This window comes from Oryctolagus cuniculus, chromosome 1 (assembly GCF_964237555.1).
Source record: "Oryctolagus cuniculus chromosome 1, mOryCun1.1, whole genome shotgun sequence".
Classification (NCBI taxonomy): Eukaryota; Metazoa; Chordata; class Mammalia; order Lagomorpha; family Leporidae; genus Oryctolagus; species Oryctolagus cuniculus.
The window spans coordinates 203,646,973-203,672,461 of NC_091432.1; the positions used below are offsets into that span (position 1 = coordinate 203,646,973).

Here is a 25,489-nt window from a genome sequence, read left to right on the forward strand (position 1 = left end):
GCAGCTACAATCTGATTAGTGTTTTGCCTCATCATGTGTATAGCAGTTTCTAAAAGTTAAAAGTCAAAGGATAGTCAGTGAGTGATGTTTAATGCAAGCTGGAATATATTTATTATAGAAGTTGTGGAAATTAAAAGGTTTTCTTTCTTAATTGATGGCCATGCTTTGAATTCATTAGTGATGTTCAAGTTTGCAGCAGTGTCTTCTATGAAAGAAAACAGACTTCTTTGTTCTAAGACTATTTGAACTGAGATGCATACGCAGATTGGTTTCAAGTGAGACTTTAGTGACTTAAATATTTCTTATTTTTTACTGAGGGATATCTTTTATGTTTAAATGTCAAACATTTCCCATCCTGATTTTTTAGATAAAAAATTTGTATATTTTAATCTCTGTTCATGTTGTATACCCTGGCATATTTCATTTGAATCCTCTTTAATAGTACATGTGTTATAGCTTAAAAAAACTTGAGATTGGGAAAAGTTATGCTTTTCATTTGGTATGATAACAGATTAAAGACATCATTAATAGTTACTATTTTTCATTATATGGGTACCATATGATGATATGCATAAGACTGTTAGGTGGAAGAAAAGTTATAGAGTTTAGCTCTGTTGAAGTGAAAATGAAAAGTGTCTTTTTGGTGATAACTTAGGGTATAAAGTTAATTATTTTAAGTATTGAAAAACTTGTAAAGTTAATAAATACTGGATATTTACCTAATGGTATAATATAAAATTTATTTTGTATCTAATATTTTTGTTCTCCCGTTAAGTTAAAGAAATATATCCACATAAAATTCAAAATTAAAAGAACGTGGTCATTTCTGTTAAACCTACAAATTACAAAGTCAAATGACTATGTATGCCCTTCCTAAACCATTGAAACAATTTTTCCTTAATAGGTAAGCATTCATAACTTTGAAGATAAAGTAGTAATCTACTTTTATAAAATATTGTTTAATTGTAGACTTAAAAATGTCATTGAGCAAGAATATGAACTTTGATAGTTACTTTTAAGAGTAGATCAGATGTCACTTGTTATTGTGTCATGTCTCCGCTTGTAACTCTTCCCTTTTTTTTTTTTTTTTTTTTTGACAGGCAGAGTTAGACAGTGACAGAGAGACAGAAAGGTCTTCCTTTTCCTTTGGTTCACCCCCAAATGGCCGCTACGGCCAGTGCGCTGCGTTGAACAGAAGCCAGGAGCCAGGTGCTTCCTCCTGGTCTCCCATGCAGGTGCAGGGCCCAAGCACCTGGGCCATCCTTCACTGCCTTCCCAGGCTACAGCAGAGAGCTGGACTGGAAGAGGAGCAACCGGGACAGAATCCGGCGCCCCGACCAGGACTAGAACCTGGGGTGATGGCACCACAGGCAGATGATTAGCCAAGTGAGCCGTGGCGCTGGCCTCTGCTTGTAACTCTTCAGCAGCTCTCCACTGTCAACCTTATAAAATCCAAAGTCTTTAAATGATCTACAAGGCTCACTGCCAGCCCACCCACTCTCCCACATTGCCATATACTTGCTATTTCTTTTGCTTCATGCTGTGGTAATATCAAATTTATGATTTTATGTTAGTATATTGTTTCTTCCTTGAAGACCTGTGTTTGTACTGGTTTCACTATTTAGAATTTGTATTTATTTCTTCTTTGCCTACTAACATCAGTTTTTGTAAAAGTAAGCCTTTCCATAAATTGCATGCCACATCAGGCTGGATCAGAGGCCATAGCTTGAAACTTCCACAAAAAACCATATCTATATCTATGTCTATTTAGGTAGGTAGGTAGAAAGATAGATAAAGTACTCTCATGTTGTTTGGGGTCATCTCTTTATTTGGCTGACCCTTCTAGTGTGTAAGTTCTTTGAGTGTGAGTGCTCTGTATCATTTGCTGTTTCATCACCAGTATCTAACTATAATCTCTGGTGCCTATAACATATAATAGGTGAGGGGCAGCACTGCGCCTCAGTGGCTTAAAGCCTCAGCCTTCAGCACCGGCATCCCATATGGGTGCCAGTTCGAGTTCCCGCTGGTCCACTTCCAATCCAGCTCCCCGTTGATGTGCCTGGGAAAGCAACAGAGGATGGCCCAAGTGCTTGAGACCCTGCACCTCCATGGGAGACCTGGAAGAAGCTCCTGGCTCCTGGCTTTGGCCTGGCTCAGTCCTGGTTGTTGCAGCCATCTGGAAGATGAACCAGTGGATGGAAGATTCTCTCTCTCTCTCTCTCTCTCTCTCTCTCTCTCTCTCTCTCCTTCTCCTCTGCCTCCTCCTCCTCCTCTCTAACTCTGCCTTTCAAATAAATAAATCAATCTTAAAAAGAAAAAAAAAACATAATAGGTGCTCAGAAGAAGTTTTGAAATTGAACCAAAAGGCTCTGCTACATGCGTTGAGTAGATCATTGTCATTTTGTACTGGACCTGTTGCAAAGATGCCCAACTTGCTTTACACTGTCTAATTTTCTCACCTTTCAACTTCATCCTACAGCTATGGTGTCATTTCTAAATCTAAAATCTGATTATGGTAACTTCCAGCTTCCCAGTAGTCTTTGACTCCTCCCAACAGTTCCATATTCATATTATGAGAAAGACAAAATGCTAACATAGTTTCCAGTGTCATGAATGATCTTAGCTTAGATTTCCAGCCTCACACTTTTACTTATCAAAGCATCCTGTCCTCAACATCGGTAAGTTCCCAGCCTGTGCACAGATTATTCTCCAAGACATGAATATTCTGTGCTTCTCCCTCAGCCTCACCTGTGTTCACATGTATAATTTCCGTTCATCCTCAGGCTTCAGCTGCAGAGTTTTCTCTGACCATTCTCCCCTCCACAAGTCTTGGCTAAATGCTTCTCTTCTGTGCTGAGGTATCACTCCATGATTACCCGTGATACTTCTTATCTAATAATACAGACTGAACTTCACTATTAACATGTCTGTATCACACATGCTATGGTAAGCTCTGTTAATAGCAGCACTAGCAGTGGTACTTGTACTGTATATATAAGCTTATTACTGTACAAAGTGAACATGACCTTGTTTTACAAATAAGAAAAATAAGCCAGAGATGAAATTCCTTCCCAAACCAATGAGCTAATAAATAGCCAAAGTAGGATTCTGACCCAGGTCTTTCTGACTGAGATCATGGCCCAACAAGTAAATTATGTTACCTCTTCAGAACTGTTCTTAGGGTTTACCATTGTTTATCACACCTTATCACACTGATTGGCCTAGAATACACACTTAATCAATATCAACTGAATGAATAAATGATTGGTATAAACAATTTGATGAAATAATGAAGACTTGAAAGTGGATTTTTGTATATAAATCAAATTGTCATCATAGCAGTGTTTAATGAGGAAAGTCCTTAGTGGGTTTATGATTTTTTAAAACTCAGAAAAGAAGCAGAAGGAGCCATGGAGACATGAGTCAGAGGATGACTCCAAAGAGAAGAGTGACAGTATATATAAAAATATACATATAGTAAGAATCAACTATTTTTATATCAATGAAAACACATCACTTCCCTACTTTTAACATCCTGTGTCTCTGATATTTACTAATTATTAGAGTAGCGAAATGAAAGGTTAAAGATTTAGCATGGAAATGTGTTCAGCCTATTTTTAGTGGATGTCTCTTCATGGAACACTGACCAAATAGAAAAGCTTTCCTTTAGTGTTTCTTCCACATCTCACCCAAGTTATTCAGATTGGAAACAGAGTATGTGTAGCCATTCTTTTAGATGACTTTGTAGAAAAAGAGGAAAAAAATAAGTGTATGGTACTCGTGGATAAATAATTCTATTGTTATAGAATAAGCAATTCACTTTTAGCCTGAATTTAGTTAATATGCTTTTTACACGGCAGTGGTGATTGTTTTATGGAACTGATTCATTCTAAGACCTAACAAAGCAGGTAAATGTTAAACACGGGGTTGTATTCATGCAGGAGAATTTCACGCTACTGAGGCTGAAGCTAGCTGTCAGAGTTTGACTCAGATATATGCATTGCCTGAAATTCCTCGAGATCAAAATGCTGCAGAATCATGGGAAACCTTGGAAGCGGTATGTTAAAAATGAATTTCCTTTTGGTAGCTGTGAGGCATAAAAGTAAGTAACTTCCTCTTTCTCTCTTTTTAAGGATTTAATTGAACTTAGCCAACTGGTCACTGATTTCTCTCTCCTAGTGAATGTAAGTAACTGTTTTTGGCTCAAAATTGTTATTAGAATGAGAGGCTTTTATCAATCACTAGGCCTTTGATTAGAATTTTCATAGAGTTTACAATTTTTAAAGTTACATATTTTAAAGACTTTATTGAGCTAAGGATAAAAATCTAACAGTCTTCTAATTCCAGATTAAGTCTACAAACATTTTTTAAGAAGTTGTTAAATAAAAGGCACTGTGTTGGATGCTTGGCATGGTAGGGAGGGCTGTGACAAGGTTGGATAGAGAAATAAATGAAGCCTGCTATCTGCCCCCAGGGATTCTCCGGTGGGTAAAGACATACTTGGATCCCAACAACTGAATTTTTAAGCATGATGACTAAATGTAAAAAGTAAGGTAGGAAGAGAAGTATTACTAGCTCCAAGGAAAATTGTTTATTTAGTTCCAATGGAGGAAGGCAGGAGTTGTGAGGTGGAGACATTAGGAATAACCCCACACAGGCAGATAGTATTTGCATAAGCCTTGAGAGGTGAGTATTCACAGGTGGGAGTGAGTTCACAACAGGTGAACAAAAACATGGAGTAGGGAAGTATATGGCCTGTTCAAGAATGATGAGTACTGCAGTATAACCAATGCATAGGGTAGCAGATTGTGATGGCATTAATGCCATACAGAAGAATTTGGACTTTGCTTTGTAGGCATTAGGAGCCCATTAAGATTTTTGTACAGGTAAGAGTCATGTAATCCAGTCTATGCTTTAGAGATTTCACTGTTGGCTGTGAATATTGACTGAAAAAAAAGCAGAGGTCATAGGAAGGGATGACTACTTAGGAATCTATTGCATGAGTTTAACCTGGAGCCATGGCAGTAAAGCTAAAAATCAACTGGAAAGTATTTCTGGGATAGACCTAGCAGAAATTGGAGAAGACATTGTCAAAAATAAGAAACAATAAGGCTTTCTTCTGCATAATCAGGTACCAATGCTACTGCTAACACATAATGGGAAAAGTAGTTTTGTTCGGAAAGAAAGAATACATTTTCTATCATTTTTCCAAAGAGTTATTATTTTACCTACCAGGAATTATGGGAAAGCAAGGTATGAGTTGTGTGGGTGTTTGTGTATATACATACATACAGACAGATGTACATATCAATACAGGCTAAGTCTGTTTGTGCTTCTGTTTCTGTTCTTTGTTCTTGATCAAACCATGCTTTGGATGTTGCCCATCTTTACTTATGGTTTCTGTGGGGAGCAACTCGGACTAGACTAAGTTACTGGAATTAAGACTTATTCTATGCATCTGCTCTCCCACAATATGGCGCTGGGAGAGGAGGAAACAGCTTCTACACAGCTGCCTCCAGTTCAGCCAATAAACTGTAGGACTTGCTCCTGATTGGAGAGCAGCGTACTCGGCGTGTGGGCAGCCGAGTTAGGATTGGCGGAGGAGGACTATAAAGGAGGAGAGAGACGGCATGCACGAGGAACATCTAAGGGGAACATCTAAGGGGAACACCTGTGCAGACCCCGAGAGAGCCGGCCGGCGGTGTGCCGCTCCCCTGCGGAAGTGGGGAAAGTGGCCAGGGGGAACCGCCCTTCCACGGAGGTGGAAGGGTCGGTAGCCAACCCGGGAAGAACCAGCAGCAAACCCGGGGAGGGCCGAGCAGACGAAAGAACAGCGCAGGGTTTAGTGTCGTTCCTCCACGAAGGGGGGGGGGCGACATAATGGTGCCGTGACTCGGATATGAAGCCTAGGCAGGGTTTAGTGTCGTTCCTCCACGAAGAGGGGGGGCAACATAATGGTGCCGTGACTCGGATATGAAACCTAGGCAGGGTTTAGTGTCATTCCCCCATGAAGACGGGGAGCGACATAGTGGTGCCGTGACTCGGATAGGAAACCTAGGACGGATATGAAACTTAGGAGGGAAGAAACGGGAAGAAATGGTAAAATATCGGAGAGAGAGACTAGCAAACAGCCTAGGGAAAAGCCGGACGAAAAAGGTGCCGGAAGAAGCTATTGAAAGCCTAGGCATAGACTCAGATACGGACTACGGGGGGAAGCTGGGAGAAATCTCTAAGGTCGAAAGTGAAAGCTAGAACAAACAGACTTGGATACGGACTGTGGGGAGAAGCCAGGAGAAATGAGGGAGGAATATTGTTGGAAGAAAGCTTGGGGAAACATACCGGGTAGAGAAAAATGTTAGGGAAATTGAGGCCGCGGGGGGCAGGCCGAGGCGGAGACGAAAGCCACTTTGGGATTCTCAAGTTAGCCCGGGAATAAGGGGCGAAAAGTTGAAACCAGAAGCGGAAACGTAAGCCAGGTTGGGATCCGTCTGATTAGCCCGGGGAGCAAAGGACGGGAAGCCAAATCGTGGGGCGGAGATGTGAGCTGGGTTGAATTCGCCAGGTTAGTCCGGGGAACTTAGATTGAATGTTAGTGGCGGAGACGTAAGCTACGCTGTGTGACTCGCGGAGGCTGCCGCGCGCAGAGAGAGCGTGCGGGGCACAAGTAGATAGGGAACGCTGGGCTGGTGCGAGGCCGTGGTGCAGGCGCGAAGCCGGGAAGCCGCGCAGATGAGAGAGGCGCGGGCTGAAGCGGCTCAGAGCCGGGAAGCCGCCGCGGGGCGGGTGCCGAGAAGCAGCCTCGGGGCGGGCGCCGGGAAGCCGCAGGGATAAGAGAAACAGAAGTTTAAAAGTAAAATAAAAGAAATAGGAATGTTGGTAGACAGATGTAAAATGGGAGAGATAGGAATGCCTGGAGATATAGAGAAAAATAAAGCCTCCCCTCAACATGGCAATGAGAGAGCTTGGATTCGGTCTCCCTGATTAGTGAGGCGATGAGCACCTGCGGGCGGCTAGCAGCTTATGCGCCGCAGGTCACCGAAGACAGGCACATTATTAACATCAATAGTCTCCCCACAATATGGCAATGAGAAGGCTTGGATTCGGTCTGCCTGATTAGTAAGGCGGTAAGCACCAGCAGGCGGCTCGACCAGAGTATGAGCCGCAGGTCACCGAAGATAGGCACGAATCAACACCAATAAGCCTCCCCACAATATGGCAATGAGAAGGCTTGAGTTCGGTTTGCCTGATAGGGCTTGTAAGCACCTGCAGGCAGAGCAGAGCATGCGCTGCAGGGCACCGAACACAGGCACGCATCAGCGCCTAAAAACCTCCTCACAACATGGTGAAGAGAGGACCCGGATTCGGTTTGCCTGATTGATAGGACTTGTAAGAACCTGTGGCAACTCTAGCAAGTAGAGCAGAGTGTGTGCCGCGGGACACCGAAGACAGGCGCGTATCAACGCCAAAAAATAAAAAGAAAGGGGGATCTGTGGGGAGCAACCCGGACTAGACTAAGTTACTGGAATTAAGACTTATTCTATGCATCTGCTCTCCCACAATATGGCGCTGGGAGAGAAGAAAACAGCTTCTACACAGCTGCCTCCAGTTCAGCCAATAAACTGTAGGACTTGCTCCTGATTGGAGGAGAGCAGCGTACTCGGCGTGTGGGCAGCCGAGTTAGGATTGGCGGAGGAGGACTATAAAGGAGGAGAGAGACGGCATGCACGAGGAACATCTAAGGGGAACATCTAAGGGGAACACCTGTGCAGACCCCGAGAGAGCCGGCCGGCGGTGTGCCGCTCCCCTGCGGAAGTGGGGAAAGTGGCCAGGGGGAACCGCCCTTCCACAGAGGTGGAAGGGACGGCAGCCAACCCGGGAAGAACCAGCAGCAAACCCGGGGAGGGCCGAGCAGACGAAAGAACAGCGCAGGGTTTAGTGTCGTTCCTCCACGAAGAGGGGAGGCGACAGTTTCCTTGATAGCTCTTTTTTTTTTAAAAAAGATTTATTTTACTTATTTGAAAGGCAGAGTTACAGAGGGAGAGAAAGAGGGAGGAAGGGAAGGAGAGACAGACTTCCACTAGTTCACTCCCAGAATGGCTGCAATGGCCAGGGCTGGGCCAGGCCAAAGCCAGGAGCCAGGAGCTTCTTCCTAGTCTCCTACGTGGATGCAGGGGCCCAAGCAGTTGGGCCATCTTCTGCTGCTTTCCAAGGCACATTAAAAGGGAACTGGATCAGAAATAGAGCAGCCAGGACCTGAACCAGCACCCATATGGAATGCTAGCACTGCAGAATTGTAATGGGAAGGGATTTAAAAGATCACTAATTCCTCTATTAATCCAATTTCTCTACTCTTGTCCCAACTTTTCAAATTATCTTTTAGCCTCTTTTTAAATAATTACAGTGCAGGGATATTTGATAATTCAGTCCTTCTGTTTGGAGGTTCTAATTCTTAGAAGTTCTTCCTTATGTAAACTCTGCCCTATAATAACTTCTCTTTGGCACTTTTGCTGGCTACAACCACATACTTAACAAGTTTTTTCTTTTTTCATATATAAGTTTTTCAAGGTGTTGAGACAAATATCGTTATTCCTAACCCTATTCCACCCTTGATTCTTTTGTGTTCCTTCTGCCAATTTGATTTCTAGGTTTTGCAATACTAGCCCTTGGCTCTGCTTCTATTCTAGTTAGTGGATATTTTCTTGAAATGTGATGCCTAAAATTGAATGCACTAAATTATTTGAATTGTTTCTGATGCCTCTAAGTTAGAAAAAGCAAAATGAAGTCCCAAGTTTAGGTATCTGGACAATCTATTCATATATTTGAATGTAGAAGAGGATGATAAAACAAGAATCCCAAAGCATCTGTTGTTTTTAGAATAAGGATGTATTCAATTATTAAAACAAATAATCTCAGCCTCCTGCAGTTTATAAAATGTGTGCATATGATTATGTAAATATATAATTTGCCATTAGTCATAACACTATAGTACACTAAAATATGTTTTAATGTATATAAATTATGTATCAATAATTGATTCAAAAAATAAACATGTACAAAGTTCTCCTCAAAATAAATGTATCTCCTTCCCAGTCAGGTAGGCACATGAAAGAAAAATTAAGGGTGAACGGTCATTTAACAGTTATATGTTTCATTAGGTTATATAAGCAGCACATAACCTCAGCCTAAGGAAGATTTGTGCAGGAATATTATGGCCCTAGCTCTATACAAATGCCCTATTTATAACAATCTGTGTAAGGACATGAGGCAGAATGCTATTTGGCAAAAGCTCAAAGGAGAACCCCTGATTATTATTCCCAGGATGACTGAGTTCTCATGATCGCATGGCCAAGGACTCACAGAAGCTCCATTTAGGTATAGAATGACCTGGGAACATGACCAGAGTGACCACATCCTCTTATTATCATCACATGGATGTGATAGTATCTAGGCAAATTAACCATTCATTTAAGAAGCACATTCTATGTACATATCTCTATGATAAGCTCAGTAAGGAATTGAGAATAGTGTAAAAAAGAACCTACAAGATAGTGAAAATGATTGTAAAACATTATGAATCTATTTATTATACAAATTATACACATAAGATAGTTAAAATTATGAATTTGTGATACATATATTTTATCACAACAGAAAGAACTTACAAAGCCAATGAAAAATCAATATATGGCCAATAAATGTTATTGAATTAATATCTACCTTATTCCATTTTTTTTCAACTTTTATTGCTCAAGAGTCCCCTTTTCTTATAATTTTGTAACCAGCCCTATTTCTAGTGAAGGAGGATTTAAAGAACCTTGGGCCAGTAGGTAAACAGCGTATCACCCTTGCTGCTGATCTTGCCTTTTTTTTTTTTTTTTTTTTTTTTTTGACAGGCAGAGTGGACAGTGAGAGAGAGAGACAGAGAGAAAGGTCTTCCTTTGCCATTGGTTCACCCTCCAATGGCCGCCGCAGCCAGCGCGCTGTGGCCGGCGCACCACGCTGTTCCGATGGCAGGAGCCAGGTGCTTCTCCTGGTCTCCCATGGGGTGCAGGGCCCAAGGACTTGGGCCATCCTCCACTGCACTCCCGGGCCACAGCAGAGAGCTGGCCTGGAAGAGAGGCAACCAGGACAGAATCCGGCGCCCCGACCAGGACTAGAACCTGCTGTGCCGGTGCCACAAGGCAGAGGATTAGCCTAGTGAGCCATGGCGCCGGCCATGATCTTGCTTTGATTTCTATGTTTTGCCATAGTCCCTGTGACTTTTGAAATCCAATTTTATTCTGGATGCATAAAAACTGGGATGCAGTGAACTAGATAAGATTCCCCCAGTTGTTACCTATGTGATCCTCTGAAGTTATTCAACAACATTGTCAAATATGAGATAATGTCTGTTAGTTTCCATCCTCTTCCCTTCCAGTGACCTCAGCTGCATTCCTGTTTTTGTCTTTCTTTAATTCCCTCTTTGGTTCCTTACATAAAATTCTGTTTTTGCCACCACCATTTAGTCTCTTTTCTACTACTGAATACTCTGATGTCAGCATCCTTCTTATGTACTCTGTTTATGGCTTACTTTGGGCCTATAATGCCTGTATGTCATAGAGTTTGATGTTTGTTTCTGAGCTTTTATATATATATATATATATATATATATATATATATAACATAATTATGTATATATATATATTTGCATATGATCTGGTCATATATATGTGAAATTGCATATGATTAAGGAATGTATATAACCTAACAATAGTGGTTTAGAACCAGGATAGCTCTATTTTGACTGGATTGATCAGAATCTAAGACTAGAGGTTGGTCTTAAAATGTGGCTAGAACTTAGGAAGAAATAAATTAAAATACCTGGAGTATTATTTGGCATTATCTTCTTAAAGAAGCTCATAGCTGGGGCTGGCACTGTGGCGCAGTAGGTTAATACTCTACCTGTGGTGCCAGCATCCCATATGGGCACCGGTTCTAGTCTTGGCTGCTCCTCTTCCGATCCAGCTCTCTGCTATGGCCTGGGATAGCACTGGAAGATGGCCTGAGTGCTTGGGCCCCTGCACCCACATGGGAGACCTGGAAGAAGCTCCTGGCTCCTGGCTTTGGCTTGGCGCAGCTCCGGCCATTGAGGCCATTTAGGGAGTGAACCAGCGGTCGGAAGACCTTTCCCTCTGCCTCTTCCTCTCACTGTCTGTAACTCTACCTCTCAAATAAATAAATTTTAAAAAATCTAAAAAAAAAAGTTCATAGCTTTCCAAGAATATGAATAAAGCTATATAGCCACTATCAAAACTTTCCAAGGAAGAACATTATTACTGATGTCAATGGATTTGGGGATGAATTTGTGAATGTATTCCTATTACTTGATATTAAGGATGCTTGGCCCACAGTGTCAACAGCAAACATTCTAGGAGAAAACAATTCCTCATTAGATTTTTATTCATCTGCCCAATTTGCTTTCTTACTCAATAAGTAAAGTAAATTTCCACAGAATCTTAGGTGCTCCTATTACAGCTCATCAAGATTCAATTATTTTTAGACCGTTAGAGGAACCTAATTTAGTGTTCCTTAAAATGAAAAACATAGAGGTATCCTTAGAGTCTTGAGAATTTTTTTTTTTGTCTTTAAAAAGTAGGTCTAAGTTTGGAGATTCCTCAGAAACCTGAATATAGCCCTACCACATGACCCAGCCATCCCACTCCTTGGAATTTACCCAAAGGAAATTAAATTGGCAAATAAAAGAGCTGTCTGCACCTCAGTGTTTATTACAGCTCAATTCACAATAGCTAAGACATGGAATCAATCTAAATACCCATAAACAGAAGACTGGATAAAGAAATTATGGGATATGTACTCTATAGGATACTATACAGCAGTAAAAAAAAAAAAAATGAAATCCAGTCATTTGCAACAAAATGGAGGAATCTGGAAAACATCATGCTGAGTGAAATAAGCCAGTCCCAAAGGGACTGTTCTCCCTGATCTGTGACAACTAACTGAGCACCTAAAAGGAAACCTGTAGAAGTGAAATGGACACTATGAGAAACAATGACTTGATCAGCCAACCATTGGTTGAACTCTAAACACACAATAATTCTTAGTCGTTTAAATTTAACTGAAAAGTGATCCCTGTTAAATATAAGAGTGGGAATAAGAGAGGGAGGAGATGTACAGTTCGGCACATGCTCACTCGAACTTACCCCTAATGGTAGAGCTAGAAATGTGCCAGGAGATTCCAATTCAGTCCCATCAAGGTGGCATATACCAATGCCATCTTACTCATCAGAGTGCTCAGTTTCAGTTCATAATTGATCATAATGATAGGATTAAGTGTCAAAGGGATCACAAAAACAAGACTAGGGTCTGCTAATACTAACTGCTAGAACTCAAAAGGAGAGAACGATCCAACATGGGAAGTGGGATACACAGCAGACTCATAGAATGGCAGATGTCCTAAACAGCACTCTGGCCTCAAAATCAGCCCTTAATGCATTAAGATCTGGCTAAAAAGCCCATGAGAGTTTCTCAATCATGGAAAGCCAAGACACTGTGGCAAAAAAAAAAAAAAAAAAAAAAAAAAAAAAAAAAAAAACCAAAAACAAAAACCCTAAATGAAAGATCTCTGCAAGTGAGATCCCAGCGGAAAGAAAGGGCCGTCAAAGAAGGAGGTACCTTTCTCTGAAGTGAGGAGAGAACTTCCACTTTGATTATGGCCTTGTCTAAATAAGATGAGAGTTTGTGAACTCAAGAGGCTTCCATAGCCTTGGCAACTCATGACAAGAGCCTTGGGTGATTACTGACGTCATAAATAAGAGTGTCAATTGGAGTCACTGTGCACTTGCTCCCCATGTAGGACCTCTGTCCTTAATGTTTTGTACTATGCAAATTAACGGTAAAACTACTACTCAAACAGTACTTTATACTTTGTGTTATCTGTGTGGGTGCAGTCTGTTGAAATCTTTGCATAGTATATACTAATTTGATCTTCTGTATATAAAGATAATTGAAAATGAATCATGATGAAGAATGGGATGGGAGAGGGAGTGGGAGATGAGATGGTTGTGGGTAGGAGGGAGGTTATGGGGGGGTAAAAGCTGCTATAATCCAAAAGTTGTACTTTGGGAATTTTTATTTATTAAATTTTAAAAAGTAGGTCTATACTATGTTCTAGTGTGAGAAACATGGCGGAATCCATTATAGATGGATTAGCTCATTCTTAAAGGGATGTTGAATATGTTTTTGGGATAAGTTATAAAATGCCAGAGTTTGAAGATGGTCACACATTGGAGGCCTAGTAAAATTAAAACAAACTGGGGCTGGTGCTATGGTATAGTAGGCTAAGCTTCTGCCTTCACACCAGCGACCCACGTGGATGCCAATTCAAGTCCCAGCTGTTCCTCTTCCGATCCAGCTCTCTGCTATGTCCTAGGAAAGCAGTGGAAGATGGCTTGAGTGCTTGGGCTGCTGTACCTAGGTGGGAGACCCAGAAGAAGCTCCTGGGTCCTGGCTTCTGGCTTCTAATCAGCCCAGTTCCGGCCATTGCAGCCATTTGGGAAGTGAATCAGTGGATGGAAGACCTTTCTGTCTCTCCCTGTCACTCTACCTCTCAAATAGATAAATAAAATCTTTAAAAAAGAAAAAAGATGTAAACAAATATAGACAAATCAGAAGCAGAAAGGGGAAGTTGCTAGATAGAAGTGAGTAACTTCTGCTTCACCATTGATAGGAGCTTGCTTTTGTAGACTGGATAGGCTTGTGTGTATTTGGTTTGGCTTAGAATACAGAGTCAAGGATATAGTGGACCAATGTTGACTAGATTCAGCTGTGAATGGAGTCTAGTTTGACATTCTACTGATAGTAATTGGCAGTTTTTGACACCACTTTGCTGCCTAACTGTAATCATTGTGTCAATGAGTTTGTCCTTTCTTGAGAAGTGGAATTCGAAGACATAGGCAGTTTAGAATTCACATCAAGCAAAATAAGGGGAAGAGAAAGGCAGATGTGTGTAATGGAAGGTTGGCTGTTGATTCCAGGATAGAGGCTCTCTGCCTTATCCCCATGCCCCCACTCCATATGTGAGCAGGTTTCCTGATGTCAGTGAATAAGTACTTACAGATGTAGGCTGCTTGCCAGGGTGAGGGAGCCTCATCCAGTGCATGTGATTGCATTGATGGAAGGCTTCATAGTTCAGATCATCAGTGATCCCAGAATTATTTTTCTTGTAGTCTCTCCTCCAATTATTCCAAATAATTTTTGCAAAAAAATTAAAATTAAATGATCTTGAAATTTCACTTTAAAAGAAAAGTTTTACATATTGCATTGTTCAACCTTTCTTTAGGAAGGAACATTAAAAACATTTCCCTGAGACCTTGCGATCATGCTTAGGGAATGGGAATGGCAATAATCCTGGAAGTTTCCTCCCTCTTGCTGGAATTATTTTTGGCTGAGGGGAGGGAGACACATTGAATATTCTTCCTCTCCCCATCAACTCATCAAGATCTGAAGGTTGATTGTAGAGTTTTACCCCTGTGATTTATCTGCTAGCACAGACTGTTACAGGCAAAAGTGTGAAGTGCCGAGGGTGTCTCAAATGGAAACCTAAAAGAGTGTCAGAAGTCCAGGCAAGTTGGATATAATTAGTGCTGGCACTTTTGCTTCTCTAGACAAGAAAAAGAAAGATGACTTAAAGTTTTACTGTGAGAAAAAATGAGAATTGGATGAATGAATGTTAGGAGAGATCTCATGTTTTACTGCCCTAGAATTTTCAAGCATCATAGGAAAAAGCTTATTATATTTTTTGATGGAAAGATGAGAGTTAACACTTTCTTGGGAAGATCAGGATGATTTTTTTTCTATTTTCTCCTCTTACTTGGCAGACATCTCATTTTATTCTTTCTTTGGCCCTATGAGCTGTAAGTATCATTATCCTCATTTGATAGCTGAAGAGTGCCTGAGTAATTTTGTCCTGGGGCAGATAGTGGCAGTGCTGGGATTTGAATATAGAATATCTGACCAAAGGCTGTGCCCTTAATCTTACCATATATAATGATTTTTAAAGGGTGAGAAATGGAAGCATCAGCACCACCTGTGAACTTCTCAGAACTCAGGAACTCTGACAGTGGGAACCAGCAATCTTTGTTTTAAGAAGCCCTCAGGCTTCTCTGCTGCATGCTCAGGTTGTACTTGTCTCTGACAGAGATGTTCAAAGGAGAACGGATGAAGGACTTTTTAAAGGATTGTGTTACAGATGCTAAGACAGTGGTAGAGAAGGGCTGACGGCATAGTGCCCAAGTTGCCATGTGGGACTCCTTACAACCCATATAAGAGTGCCAGGCTCTGCTTCCGATTGCAGCTTTTTGTTAATGTGCACCCTGGGAGGCAGCAGGCAACAGAGCAAGTACTTGGAACCCTCCCCCCATGTAGAGTACCTGGACTGAGCTTGGTTCCCTTTCTCCACCTGGCCAAGCCCTGGTTGTTGCAGGTGTTTTGGGGAGTGAACCAGTGGATGGGAGAGTTCTCTCTCTGCCTTTCAAGTAGAAATAAATTTTAAAAAACATAGTAGTGGAGAATATTAGAATGAAAGAATACCACAGAAGTCCCAATATATGTGAAAAGGCACATATTGAATGGAGAGAAAGGAAGGAATGTTAATAATGCTAATGGGAAACAGCTGTCAGAAAAAATGGCTGTGTTGTGTGGGCTTCATGTCCTCAAATGAAATGATGATTGGAATCAGAATAGTGTTATTTATGTCTACCTCAGTATAAATGAATAGGTCAAGGGCAAATACTTCTCTAAGTTTATTTCTCACTCATTGTAGAAAGTGACATTTATTTGGGATCAGAGACAGATTCTTCTCTTTTGTTCTGCAAATTAAAAAAAATAGTCTCTCTACTAATTGTGGTGGTGGTTACATCAGTTTATACATTTCTCAAAACTCATACTGTACCATTAAAATGGGTGCATATTGTCTTAAAATTCTATCTAAAAATTTTTTTTAGACATTTAAAAAGTGGATTGTGTTTCTGTGGCAACTTCCTGTCACTGGAGGTGATGAACAGAGGACTGGTAACAACCTGTCAGAAGGGGGGGGGGGGGCACACTGGAGAGTTGCACTTGGTGACCCAGCATTTCTTCTACCCAGAAATCATGTGAACCACAGTCACTGTTCTGTCAGCACAGGTGTGGTGATTTTATGTCGAATGCTCTATTAATATGTTTTATCTGAGACATTTTAACTTGTCATGAATTTAAAATATATTAAAGTATTCAGGCGTAAAACATAGGATGGTAAATTCATTCAGTGCTCCCTACTGCTTATCACAAGTAGAAAGATTTCACGGTAAATCATATTGTAGTCTTATCCCTAAAACACAGCAGTTTGTATTTAATGGATCAAAGGCACTTTAACTCCTAAGGTAAATTTGCCTGCTTTAAACAGAATCTTCAAAAAAGATAAGTTAGAGAGGTTTTTTTTGGTCTGATTTTTTTTTTTCCTTCAAGCCCAACCTGACATGAAAATGCTTATTTGGATTTTTTTCCTCTGGAAAGTTGATGCATTTGGAGAATAGTATGTTTATATGTTTGAATGTATTTCAGTGTGAGGTGCTTTTTGCTGGAAAGGTGCCACCCTTTTATTACCAAATAATTAAGTCTCCCTCTTTTTTTCACGAAAGTGAATTTGTACCTTTGACATGGTTTATCAGATGCTATTAATGAACCATTATTAAGACTGCAAGGCTGCAGTACCCGGGGCCCTGATTACAGGAATTAAAATAGTGTGTGTTGGCTTCCTGCTGATCCCCAGCAGGCATGCTCACTCATAATTCCTTTGCATCTAGTCTCAGCAGGAGAAGATTGACAGCATTGCAGACCATGTCAACAGTGCTGCTGTGAATGTTGAAGAGGGAACCAAAAACTTGGGGAAGGTAAGATTCTGCTCCTGCTGACAAATCAATGGTACTCTGGCTCCCAGGAATCTCTAGTATTAACCCGATTGATCTGCTCTCTTCAATGTTGAGAGAACCAGCAATTAAGGAAATAAGGAAGAAATGACACATAGGTGGTGCCAGAAATCAATGGTTGTAATATTCTACTCTAAGATTCATTCTATCAGGAGAGGAATTTTTTCCAGGAGAGAATTAACTGTACCCTACTGTTAGCTATTTGGTGTTTCAAGGGAATATGCACAGAGGTCCAGGGAGAGGAGGGTTGCAAGAATCCAGTCAGGGCTAGACTATAAGGACATAATAGCATATGTGGAGTAGGATCCTGTTTTCCATAGGATGTTGTTTTTAACCCCAGATACATAACATGGAATAATCTCTGTGCAACATAAAAGCTTGAAGCAAGGGTGGGAATCTGTGACTGCCGAAACTGTTTAAATAAACCATGGATTGATTGTTTTACAAGTAAAATCAATTTGTTAGCTGTCCACTCTTTATAGCTCATTCTTCCAACTTCTGATCATTGGAACAATTGTAGTACCTGTGGAATATTTTCTTTCCTCTGCCCCCACAAGCCCCACAAATATAATCTCTAAGTTTAATTATGTACTAGGAGTTAAATAGGCATTGCAAGGAGTAATGAGAGGAAAATGCACATCACCACAGGCAGATATTCTCAACTCAATTTCTAAATTGAATTTTTTTTTTACAGGCTGCAAAATACAAGCTGGCAGCTCTGCCTGTGGCAGGTGCACTCATCGGAGGAGTGGTGGGGGGTCCGATTGGCCTCCTTGCAGGCTTCAAAGTGGCAGGAATTGCAGCTGCACTTGGTGGTGGGGTGTTGGGCTTCACAGGTGGAAAATTGATACAAAGGAAGAAACAGAAAATGATGGAGAAGCTCACTTCCAGCTGTCCAGATCTTCCGAGCCAAACTGACAAAAAATGCAGTTAAAAACCACATTTTGGTATTATTGGCGCCAATGTCTATTCTAATGAGGACCTTTGCTGCTGTTGGACACTTAGTTTTTGAAATCAAGTATATCAAGACAGCAGCCCTACAAGTGGATGCACACGCAAGTTTGAACTGTGATAAAACATAGTTTGTTGTTTGCTGGGGTATGAATGGAAATGTTAGAGATTGAGGAGCCAAGGCTGAGGCTGCATCATTTCTGTTAGGTAAAGTTTAAAGACTGCCAAAGAGCAAATTTTCTGCCTGGAAATGTGAAACCTCTGATAATGACTTAAGATATGTAAAAATGTTGAGTTATGGAAGGAACTGTTCTATTATTCTGAATTAGAGACCTTAACACCAAGTATATTTCTAGATTATTTAGGCCTTTTGGCAAGGAAAAGAATGGGAGTTCGGAAGCCTTTCTTACCATTACCAGATAGAGAAATCAAGACCTGGTAAGGGCACAGGTGGACTACTTCATGGAGTCCATTAAGGGAGCCCTAGAGCAGTTTGGTCCAACTGTGTATTCTGGTGAAAGAAATTTAAAGTGTTAAGAAAATGGAAAGGCAGGCACAACTTCTCTCTCAAATATCTCCATTTATGACACTAGCTTTTCTGAACTCCTCTGCCTTTCTTAAATAAAAAACACACTCTCATGTGATAGGATACTTACTAAGCCAGTCACCAAGCTCGCTTTGTCAGCCAACCTGATATAACATGGCAAAGATCTGGTGTCCTTTGCCTTCCCATCCTTTTAATTGTCGCCTGTTCTTTGGTTTGTGGGGTAATTCTACCCTTATATAATGAGCCGTTTCCTCTTGATCTGCCTTCTCATAATGTCTCTTATCTCTCTTCATTCTTTTCTGTAACCTCTAGGTTTAAAAAAAAAAGAAAATGAAATGTATTTCCAATGTTGGTAGAGTTTGGGCTAAAATGAGTGGGGTGTAGGTAAGGATGTCAGACCATTTCATGGGATGTCTTCCAATTTCTAGGGGCTAATGTGTCTACCGCATGGGGTTTCTCTGACCCTATTTTCTCTTTAGCTGGCCTTTGGGAGAGCTAAGAACTAGCTTCTACCTCAATTCTATTACCACTGTCCTTTTTCTAGGCTTTGGTATTTGATGCTTTCCTTGACTTTTCATGTGTTGCTGTTTCTTCCCAAGAATGGTGTTCATACTTCCCTTTTCTCACAGTTGTTGAAAGGCAAAGCCTAGTGCCAAGACTCAGACCGAATGCAGGATTTGTGGTGCTAATCCTAACGTTTGACATTGACAACAAGCATGGTCCAGCCCAAGCTCATGTCTATCTCAGACAGCAAAGTGTTTAAATTTAAAAGAAAAAAGGAATTTAAGATTATAGGCAACTTCATTCTACACCCAACTCTTTTGGAAAAGGAAGGAACTATCTTTTGCCTTACTGTTTATTCTGAGGGCAAGAACGGGCACCTGTACCCCAAAAGGTGGAGCTGTCTCTGCCTGGGAGCTAAGGTTTATCAGGGAGTCAAATGGTTTATCACTTAACTTTTCACTTCTGTGTCTAATCTATAGACCTTTTTCCCTCATTCCTTTTGAATCTCACCAATGAATTCTAGTGAGACAAAGCACTACTTCTCATACTTAAGTAACCTGAAAGTATCAAGTATTTCTACCTGCTGACTTATATCTCTAATAATATTACCAAGAAGGAAATACTTTGAATAAGTAGCAGATTCTGATCCAGTATCTGATATTAGATTCCTTTTTGGTTGGGACAGTTGCTTTTGAATTCTACCATTTTTCTATTTTCTGGTCCTTGTCATCCCTTTAACACATGGTATTCAAACATAAATGAGACTCAAAACTCAGCCAGGTGCTAACTTAAAACAAGATTCCTAAAACTCAGTCCCATAGGTGATTCTGATATAGCCAGTCCAGCCTGGTCAGCTGAAATTATAACTCTAAGGTATAGCTGTTAAAGTATTCAGCTGTATCACTTAATTCTGTGATTTCCAGTATTATACTCCTCTTCACTACTGCCTATTATTCCACTCCGCCAACCCCAAAATTAGCTCTACTTAGAACTGAACATCTTAGCAACAATACTAGGGACTCGATAATGTAAGGCTGGTTTCCTGAAGAGGAGGCCTGTATTTGAAGCATACATTTTGTTTGGGGATCTCTCATTTTTACTGAGCCAGTGTGGGACACCTCTATATGTGCACTCATACAAGCTTTTGACTTTTTCTGCTCATCAGATATGGAATATTACACTAGCAGTCTTAATGCTTAGGCAAGGTACAGTCCTTCAAAAAAGTTTTGTAATTTAAAATTATTTAGAAATTGTATCCTGTTTTAGTGATAGAAACTGTCAACTTTTAGTAGAAACTTATAGAAGTGATTAATAAACTATACATGACATGCATATAAACTTCAAATTGTTTATAAATCCATCTGATACAGAAATCAATCTTAAAATTTCATTTAGTTTCCTATAGTATTAAGTTTATCTTTTCTATGATTCATGTGTTTTTATTGCAGGAAGTAAGGAACACTCTGTAGAGTGTTAAAATTTGTAGGGGCTCATCTAGATAAAGGCAGCACTCTTAGGGACTTGTTGATGTAATTGAGAATTTCTCTGTAGAACAGAGACTTTGAAACTTTCGCTGCAACCCACAGTAAAAACTGCACTTACGTAAATACTCAAGATATGCATAAGGAAACACCACTTACTGTTATGAAAAGGGCATTCTGATGCTTTTATTGTTTCACTTTTTAAAATAAGCCAGTTGCGACCCACTACATTGATTTAATAACCAACAATGTGTTGCTACCCTTAGTTTGAAAAAACCACCCTTACAGAGGAACTGACAGTTACTGAAGACCTTCTGGTGCCAGGTACTTCCCTAGGCATTTTGCAGGTACGGAAACTGAGCTTCCGAGGAACTGAATAGTGTACAGAGGGTTACTCAGCACCAAAGACGTGAGCCCAGACGTTAACTAGGTTTGTTGAACTGCAAAACTCTCACACTGTGCTGCTTCTCTACACACAACTGAGGTGGGTCCTTGCTCTGCTTTACACAAACACCCACACAGGCTGCAAGGTAGGCTTGGAAACTACGTAACTCATTCATTTGCACTTTTAAAACAATTGTTTTCCTAAATCTCCTGACTGCTTGCCAAGTGTCCAACAGCCCCCGAAATTGTAGTGGTGGCTGATGCAGCAGTGCTTCATGCTGATTCTGGACCCTGGGCTGTAACTGTCTCCACCCACTCGACCATCTTAGAGAGTTTCTTAGAATTTCCTCATACTCCTGGGTTATAACCATTGTTAAAACAGTGCTTTTTAGACAATTTTAAAATAAATTTTAATGCTTTTTATGACAAATGTAACTCATAGAGTCAGGTAATTATTTAAATGGATACTCTTGGGTAGCCAAGGACTTAGTGTAGTGACATTAGGATTACACGGACCTTTTTTTTTTTTTTTTTTAAGAGTTTTCCTTTGGAATTGGTTCCAAAGACATTTTGCAAAGCACATAAGAAAGGCCATCTCCATTTTTATTAGTCACAGACCATACTCTCTGATCCTTATGACTGCACTTCCTTCCTCAGTTTCAGTTTTCTTCTGCTGGCCTAAATCTCTCCAGGTGTCTTTTAGGAGCCAGTGTCCTAAGATTGCTTAAAACTGATCAGAGCTCCTGGGGAAGGACCATGAGGTTTTACTGCATGGCATTCTGTAAAGTGAGAATCCCCTAAGTCCCAAAACCGCTGTCTGTGGGCTGCTGCCTTCCCTCATTTGCTTCAAGGAGCACTTAGACAGGAGTAAGGACCAGATCCTGCAAATAGCAATCACAAGAAGCTGAAGGAACATAAATACATAACAAACAGGATTTTTCTCCCATAAAGTACAGAAGCCAAACCACACTTCACATCAGTTTGTAAAATGAAGGCGTTTGTTTCTCAGGGTCCCACTGCCCTTCGTTGCTGCTGTGTGAAACCCTCAGGAGGGGGGAGGAAGGGAAGCCTGGGGGAAGGTGCTCCTGGGAAATGGGTCATTTCTTGACATGAAGTAGAGTGGCGGGAGCACGCAGGCACCCTGGATGTTAGCTAACACTTGTCAGTAGTCAGAGGCCCGGGGGCGGCAGGCAAGCTTCCCCTCTAGCCTAAGCTCATAGGAAATGCTAAGGTTTTGTTTGTGTTTTTATTGGCGCTTTCTTTCTAAGAAGTGGTTCTCACTATTTAGTCACTAATCTGACACCCTTTTACATAAACTTTTGGGGTATCAAATAATCAATGGTAAAAGATTCACTTAGTGTCTAACCTACTCCTCTCAAGGAAATTAGTTTATTGTGTTAGGCAAGAAATGGATCTCTGCAATATTAATGAAAGAAAGAAAACATGAAAGGTGCCAAAGCCAAAGAGCAGTTCAAAATTACATAGTTGGCACGAGAGCTAGAATTATGGTCTAAGAAAAAAAAAATCCCTAAAGTAATTTGAGTTTTAGCTGTGCCTTATCAGGTTGCCTGCTGAGGCCTGTGGTCTTTTGGATCAGCCTTAGCATCCCAAATCAGCTGTAACAGAGAGAGAACTGGATGGGGGAGCCCTGAGAGCAGAGTGTTCTAGTTTGGGCTCCATCACGTAAAGCTTATTATCAGGGATGACGGCCTTTGGGATTCCCCTAGTGCTAGTGTTGGTCACCAACCTGACTCCCTCCATTTTTTTTTTTTTTAAGATTTATTTTATTTATCTGAAAAGCAGAGTTATAGAGACAGAAGGAGGGAGAGCGAGCAAGCGAGCGAGTACTTCCATGCACTGGTTCACTCCCCCAAATGGTCACAATGGCCAGGGCTGGGCCAGACCAAAGCCAGGAGACAGGAGCTTCTTCTGGGTCTCCCATGTGGATACAGGGGCCCAAGCACTTTGTTTTTATCTACCCTGGTCCTGTCAATTTTACTTTAAATTTGAGTTGTATCCATTTCTAAATATATCCTAGTCATCACTCTAGTAGCAGACTGTTGCCTTACACCCCTATAGTTGATCTTCCTCAACTTTGAAGCCTCTCAGTTTCTTACATCACTGCCATAGGACTAAGAACCAAGTCCATCTTTCATTTTTCTGCAGAAAATTTTTCAGTGGCTCCACTTGAATACCAAATAAAATTCAAATCCCTTGGACTGACATTCACAGTCTTCCATATTCTGGTCCAGTAGTGCCACTGACAAAGAGATATTCTACAAGAACGATTTTAGGGTTTTCTATGGTGAAGGCACAAACTCACAATAAACTATGTTTACATTCTCTGGCCTAAAATATTTTCTTTGTAATACTTATTTTGCAAAAGCAGTCACCTGAAATCTTTTTAAGCTCTTGTACAGGCCTAAAACATGCTTCCTAAAGAAATACTGTTCCCCAAAAGAAACTACATTCAATTTCTGAACCTTGAAAACATCTTAACCTTCAGACAATGTCAATGTCAATGTCGTCACCTGTGCACCTCAGAGGCAAGCATGAGAATTCATCAGCAGCATAATTAACCCAGCCTTGGATGGACCATTGTCTAACCCCTGTGAAAAACTTCACTCATACCATATATGAGAAAGGCAGTCAGCAGTACACAATTTGCATACCCTTCTCCAGCACTTGACATGTTTTTACAGTAAGAAGATGTTTACTTGGGTTTCACTAATTAAGCCCCCTAAAGATGTCTTCCGTTTTGCTGTTAGCCAGAATCCGCACAGGAAAAGCCCAATGTTGAGAATCCCCACAAATTCTGTAAAGGTTACTGAATCCATTTGTCATGCATTATGTTGCCAAGTGGTGCTTGAATAAGGAACCATGCAATAAATTCATTGAATATTTAACTGGACTCCTGTTGTATGCTCAATGTTGGGGCCATAAATGGGAAAATATTAGACCTACAGAATCTATTCATTCTGGCTAATGAAATCTGATCCTGCAAAAAGTAAAATACAATAAGTATCCTAGAAGGAGTGAACAAAGCAATACAAGGGCATAAATAATAGAATGACTAACTCTGCTTGGAAAAGGGGGAAGACTGTAACGTGGTGGTTGGACAGCACCCTCACAACAGGCCTGATTAATGATGGTGCTTCGGGCTTCTACTGTAGAGGAACTGCCATGTGCAAAGGGCACAAGGTGTGCTTAGAGAGCACCAAGAAATTAAATGTAGCTGAGTGATGAAGCCGATTAGGTGGAAATACATTCTAATACACTTTCTCTAAAAATTTAATCCTGTGTTTAAAGGAACTGATGCTTTGTGCTATTACCGTCTGTGTTTCTCATTTTGCTTTTGTTGCCAGGGGAAAAAAAAACCCCTCACATTTGCTGGTATATTTAGCATATTTGCTTTCCTCTCCTGTACATAAGAAAGATTTGTGTTTTCTTACCTCTGTGAGATCCCCTGCTTAATACTGAATGCCCGCTTTCTTCCTGTCTCACTATCCTTTCCATAAATATTTGTTGAAAACCCACTGAGAAAAGTCATGAAATTTATTCTTAGAGTGCCAGTCCTTCACAGTCCACTTTTCCATCTTTACACATTAACATTTCTTGAAGCTGTGATTCGGTGGTTCCCACTCCATTTGTGGTTAATTCTGCAGTTTTAGGACTTCAAAGGATTGGAATTCTTTCTTTTGTGGTAGTATGCTCACCCCAACTAGACTGTAAGCTTCCTCCAGGTCAGGGATTCTATCATATTCCTGGCATGAAATACAGTGATCAATGGCAAACGACATCCCTAGTTAGTGATTCTCAGATGATGAGGTCATAGCATGTAAGTCTGCTCTCTTTGGGGGACACAGCTTTCTAAGACATACCCACTTCTGTATATTGACAGGAATAATGTGACCGAAGAAATCTGAAAAATATATCTAGGACTTAGAAGCTATGAATTCCAATTTTCAGATGGAGGTGAAGATATTTCTTTTTCTTATTAAAAGTCATGACTTAGAAGAGAGGATATAGAGTAAATCAATTCAGGTTGATTTATTTTCTGTCTTCCCAACAGATTGGTGGAGTCAGAGTAACCGGGACCTAGGGATAAAAGTCTGATGGACTAGTACCAACACTGGGTCTATCAGCAAGAATTTAATGGCTTTGTCAAGCAAACAGAAACTGGAATTAGGCAAGAACAGGGCTAGAAGTTAAGAGGGAGACACTAGCCAGGATTTGAACCCAGGTCTCCAATGCTAAGGCTTACATACTGATTTTATCAGAGCCTCTTAGTGAGCTGGTAGAAAAGTAATAGTGTTGGACACTTAGTAATCTTCCATAGCTCCTTTCTGCTCTAGGTTATATCATTTGTAATAGCCTGCTGCCACTTGTCTGGGTATGATTGTAAAATACTATCCGTAACTTTTGAGGAACCAGAAAATAAGGGGTAAATTTTGATTCTAAAAGCCACAGACCTGGAAATTTACCTTTAAATCCTCACAAATGTCTGAAACAGACTGTTAAGCAGTGATTTAAATCAGAAACCCCTGCTCATTAGTCAGAATTGATGTCACCAGCGATGTTGTGTTTTATTTCCCCTTCTTGTGCTTTGGTTAGGGCAAGACAAAATACCAGGCTTTCAAGAGTGATCTAATCCTACC

At 40.7% G+C, this 25,489-nt stretch overlaps 1 protein-coding gene across 2 annotated transcripts in view; it reads left to right on the top strand.

Annotated features, from left to right (window-relative positions):
- The window catches only part of STX17 (syntaxin 17), a 96,545-nt gene extending 72,808 nt beyond the window's left edge, over positions 1-23,737 (top strand). Inside the window, exons 5-9 of one of the 2 annotated variants that reach the window (XR_007923542.2) lie at positions 3,942-4,057; positions 4,134-4,184; positions 16,002-16,182; positions 16,842-16,928; positions 17,659-23,737. Coding sequence is in view for 1 of the 2 variants with exons in the window: in XM_002707946.5 (XP_002707992.3) it covers positions 3,942-4,057; positions 4,134-4,184; positions 16,842-16,928; positions 17,659-17,898 (494 nt within the window). In the remaining variant the exon portion in view is untranslated. The remainder of the gene's footprint in view (positions 1-3,941; positions 4,058-4,133; positions 4,185-16,001; positions 16,183-16,841; positions 16,929-17,658) is intronic. The other variant, XM_002707946.5, reaches the window with a different exon arrangement.
- The last annotated feature ends 1,752 nt before the right edge of the window (positions 23,738-25,489 follow it).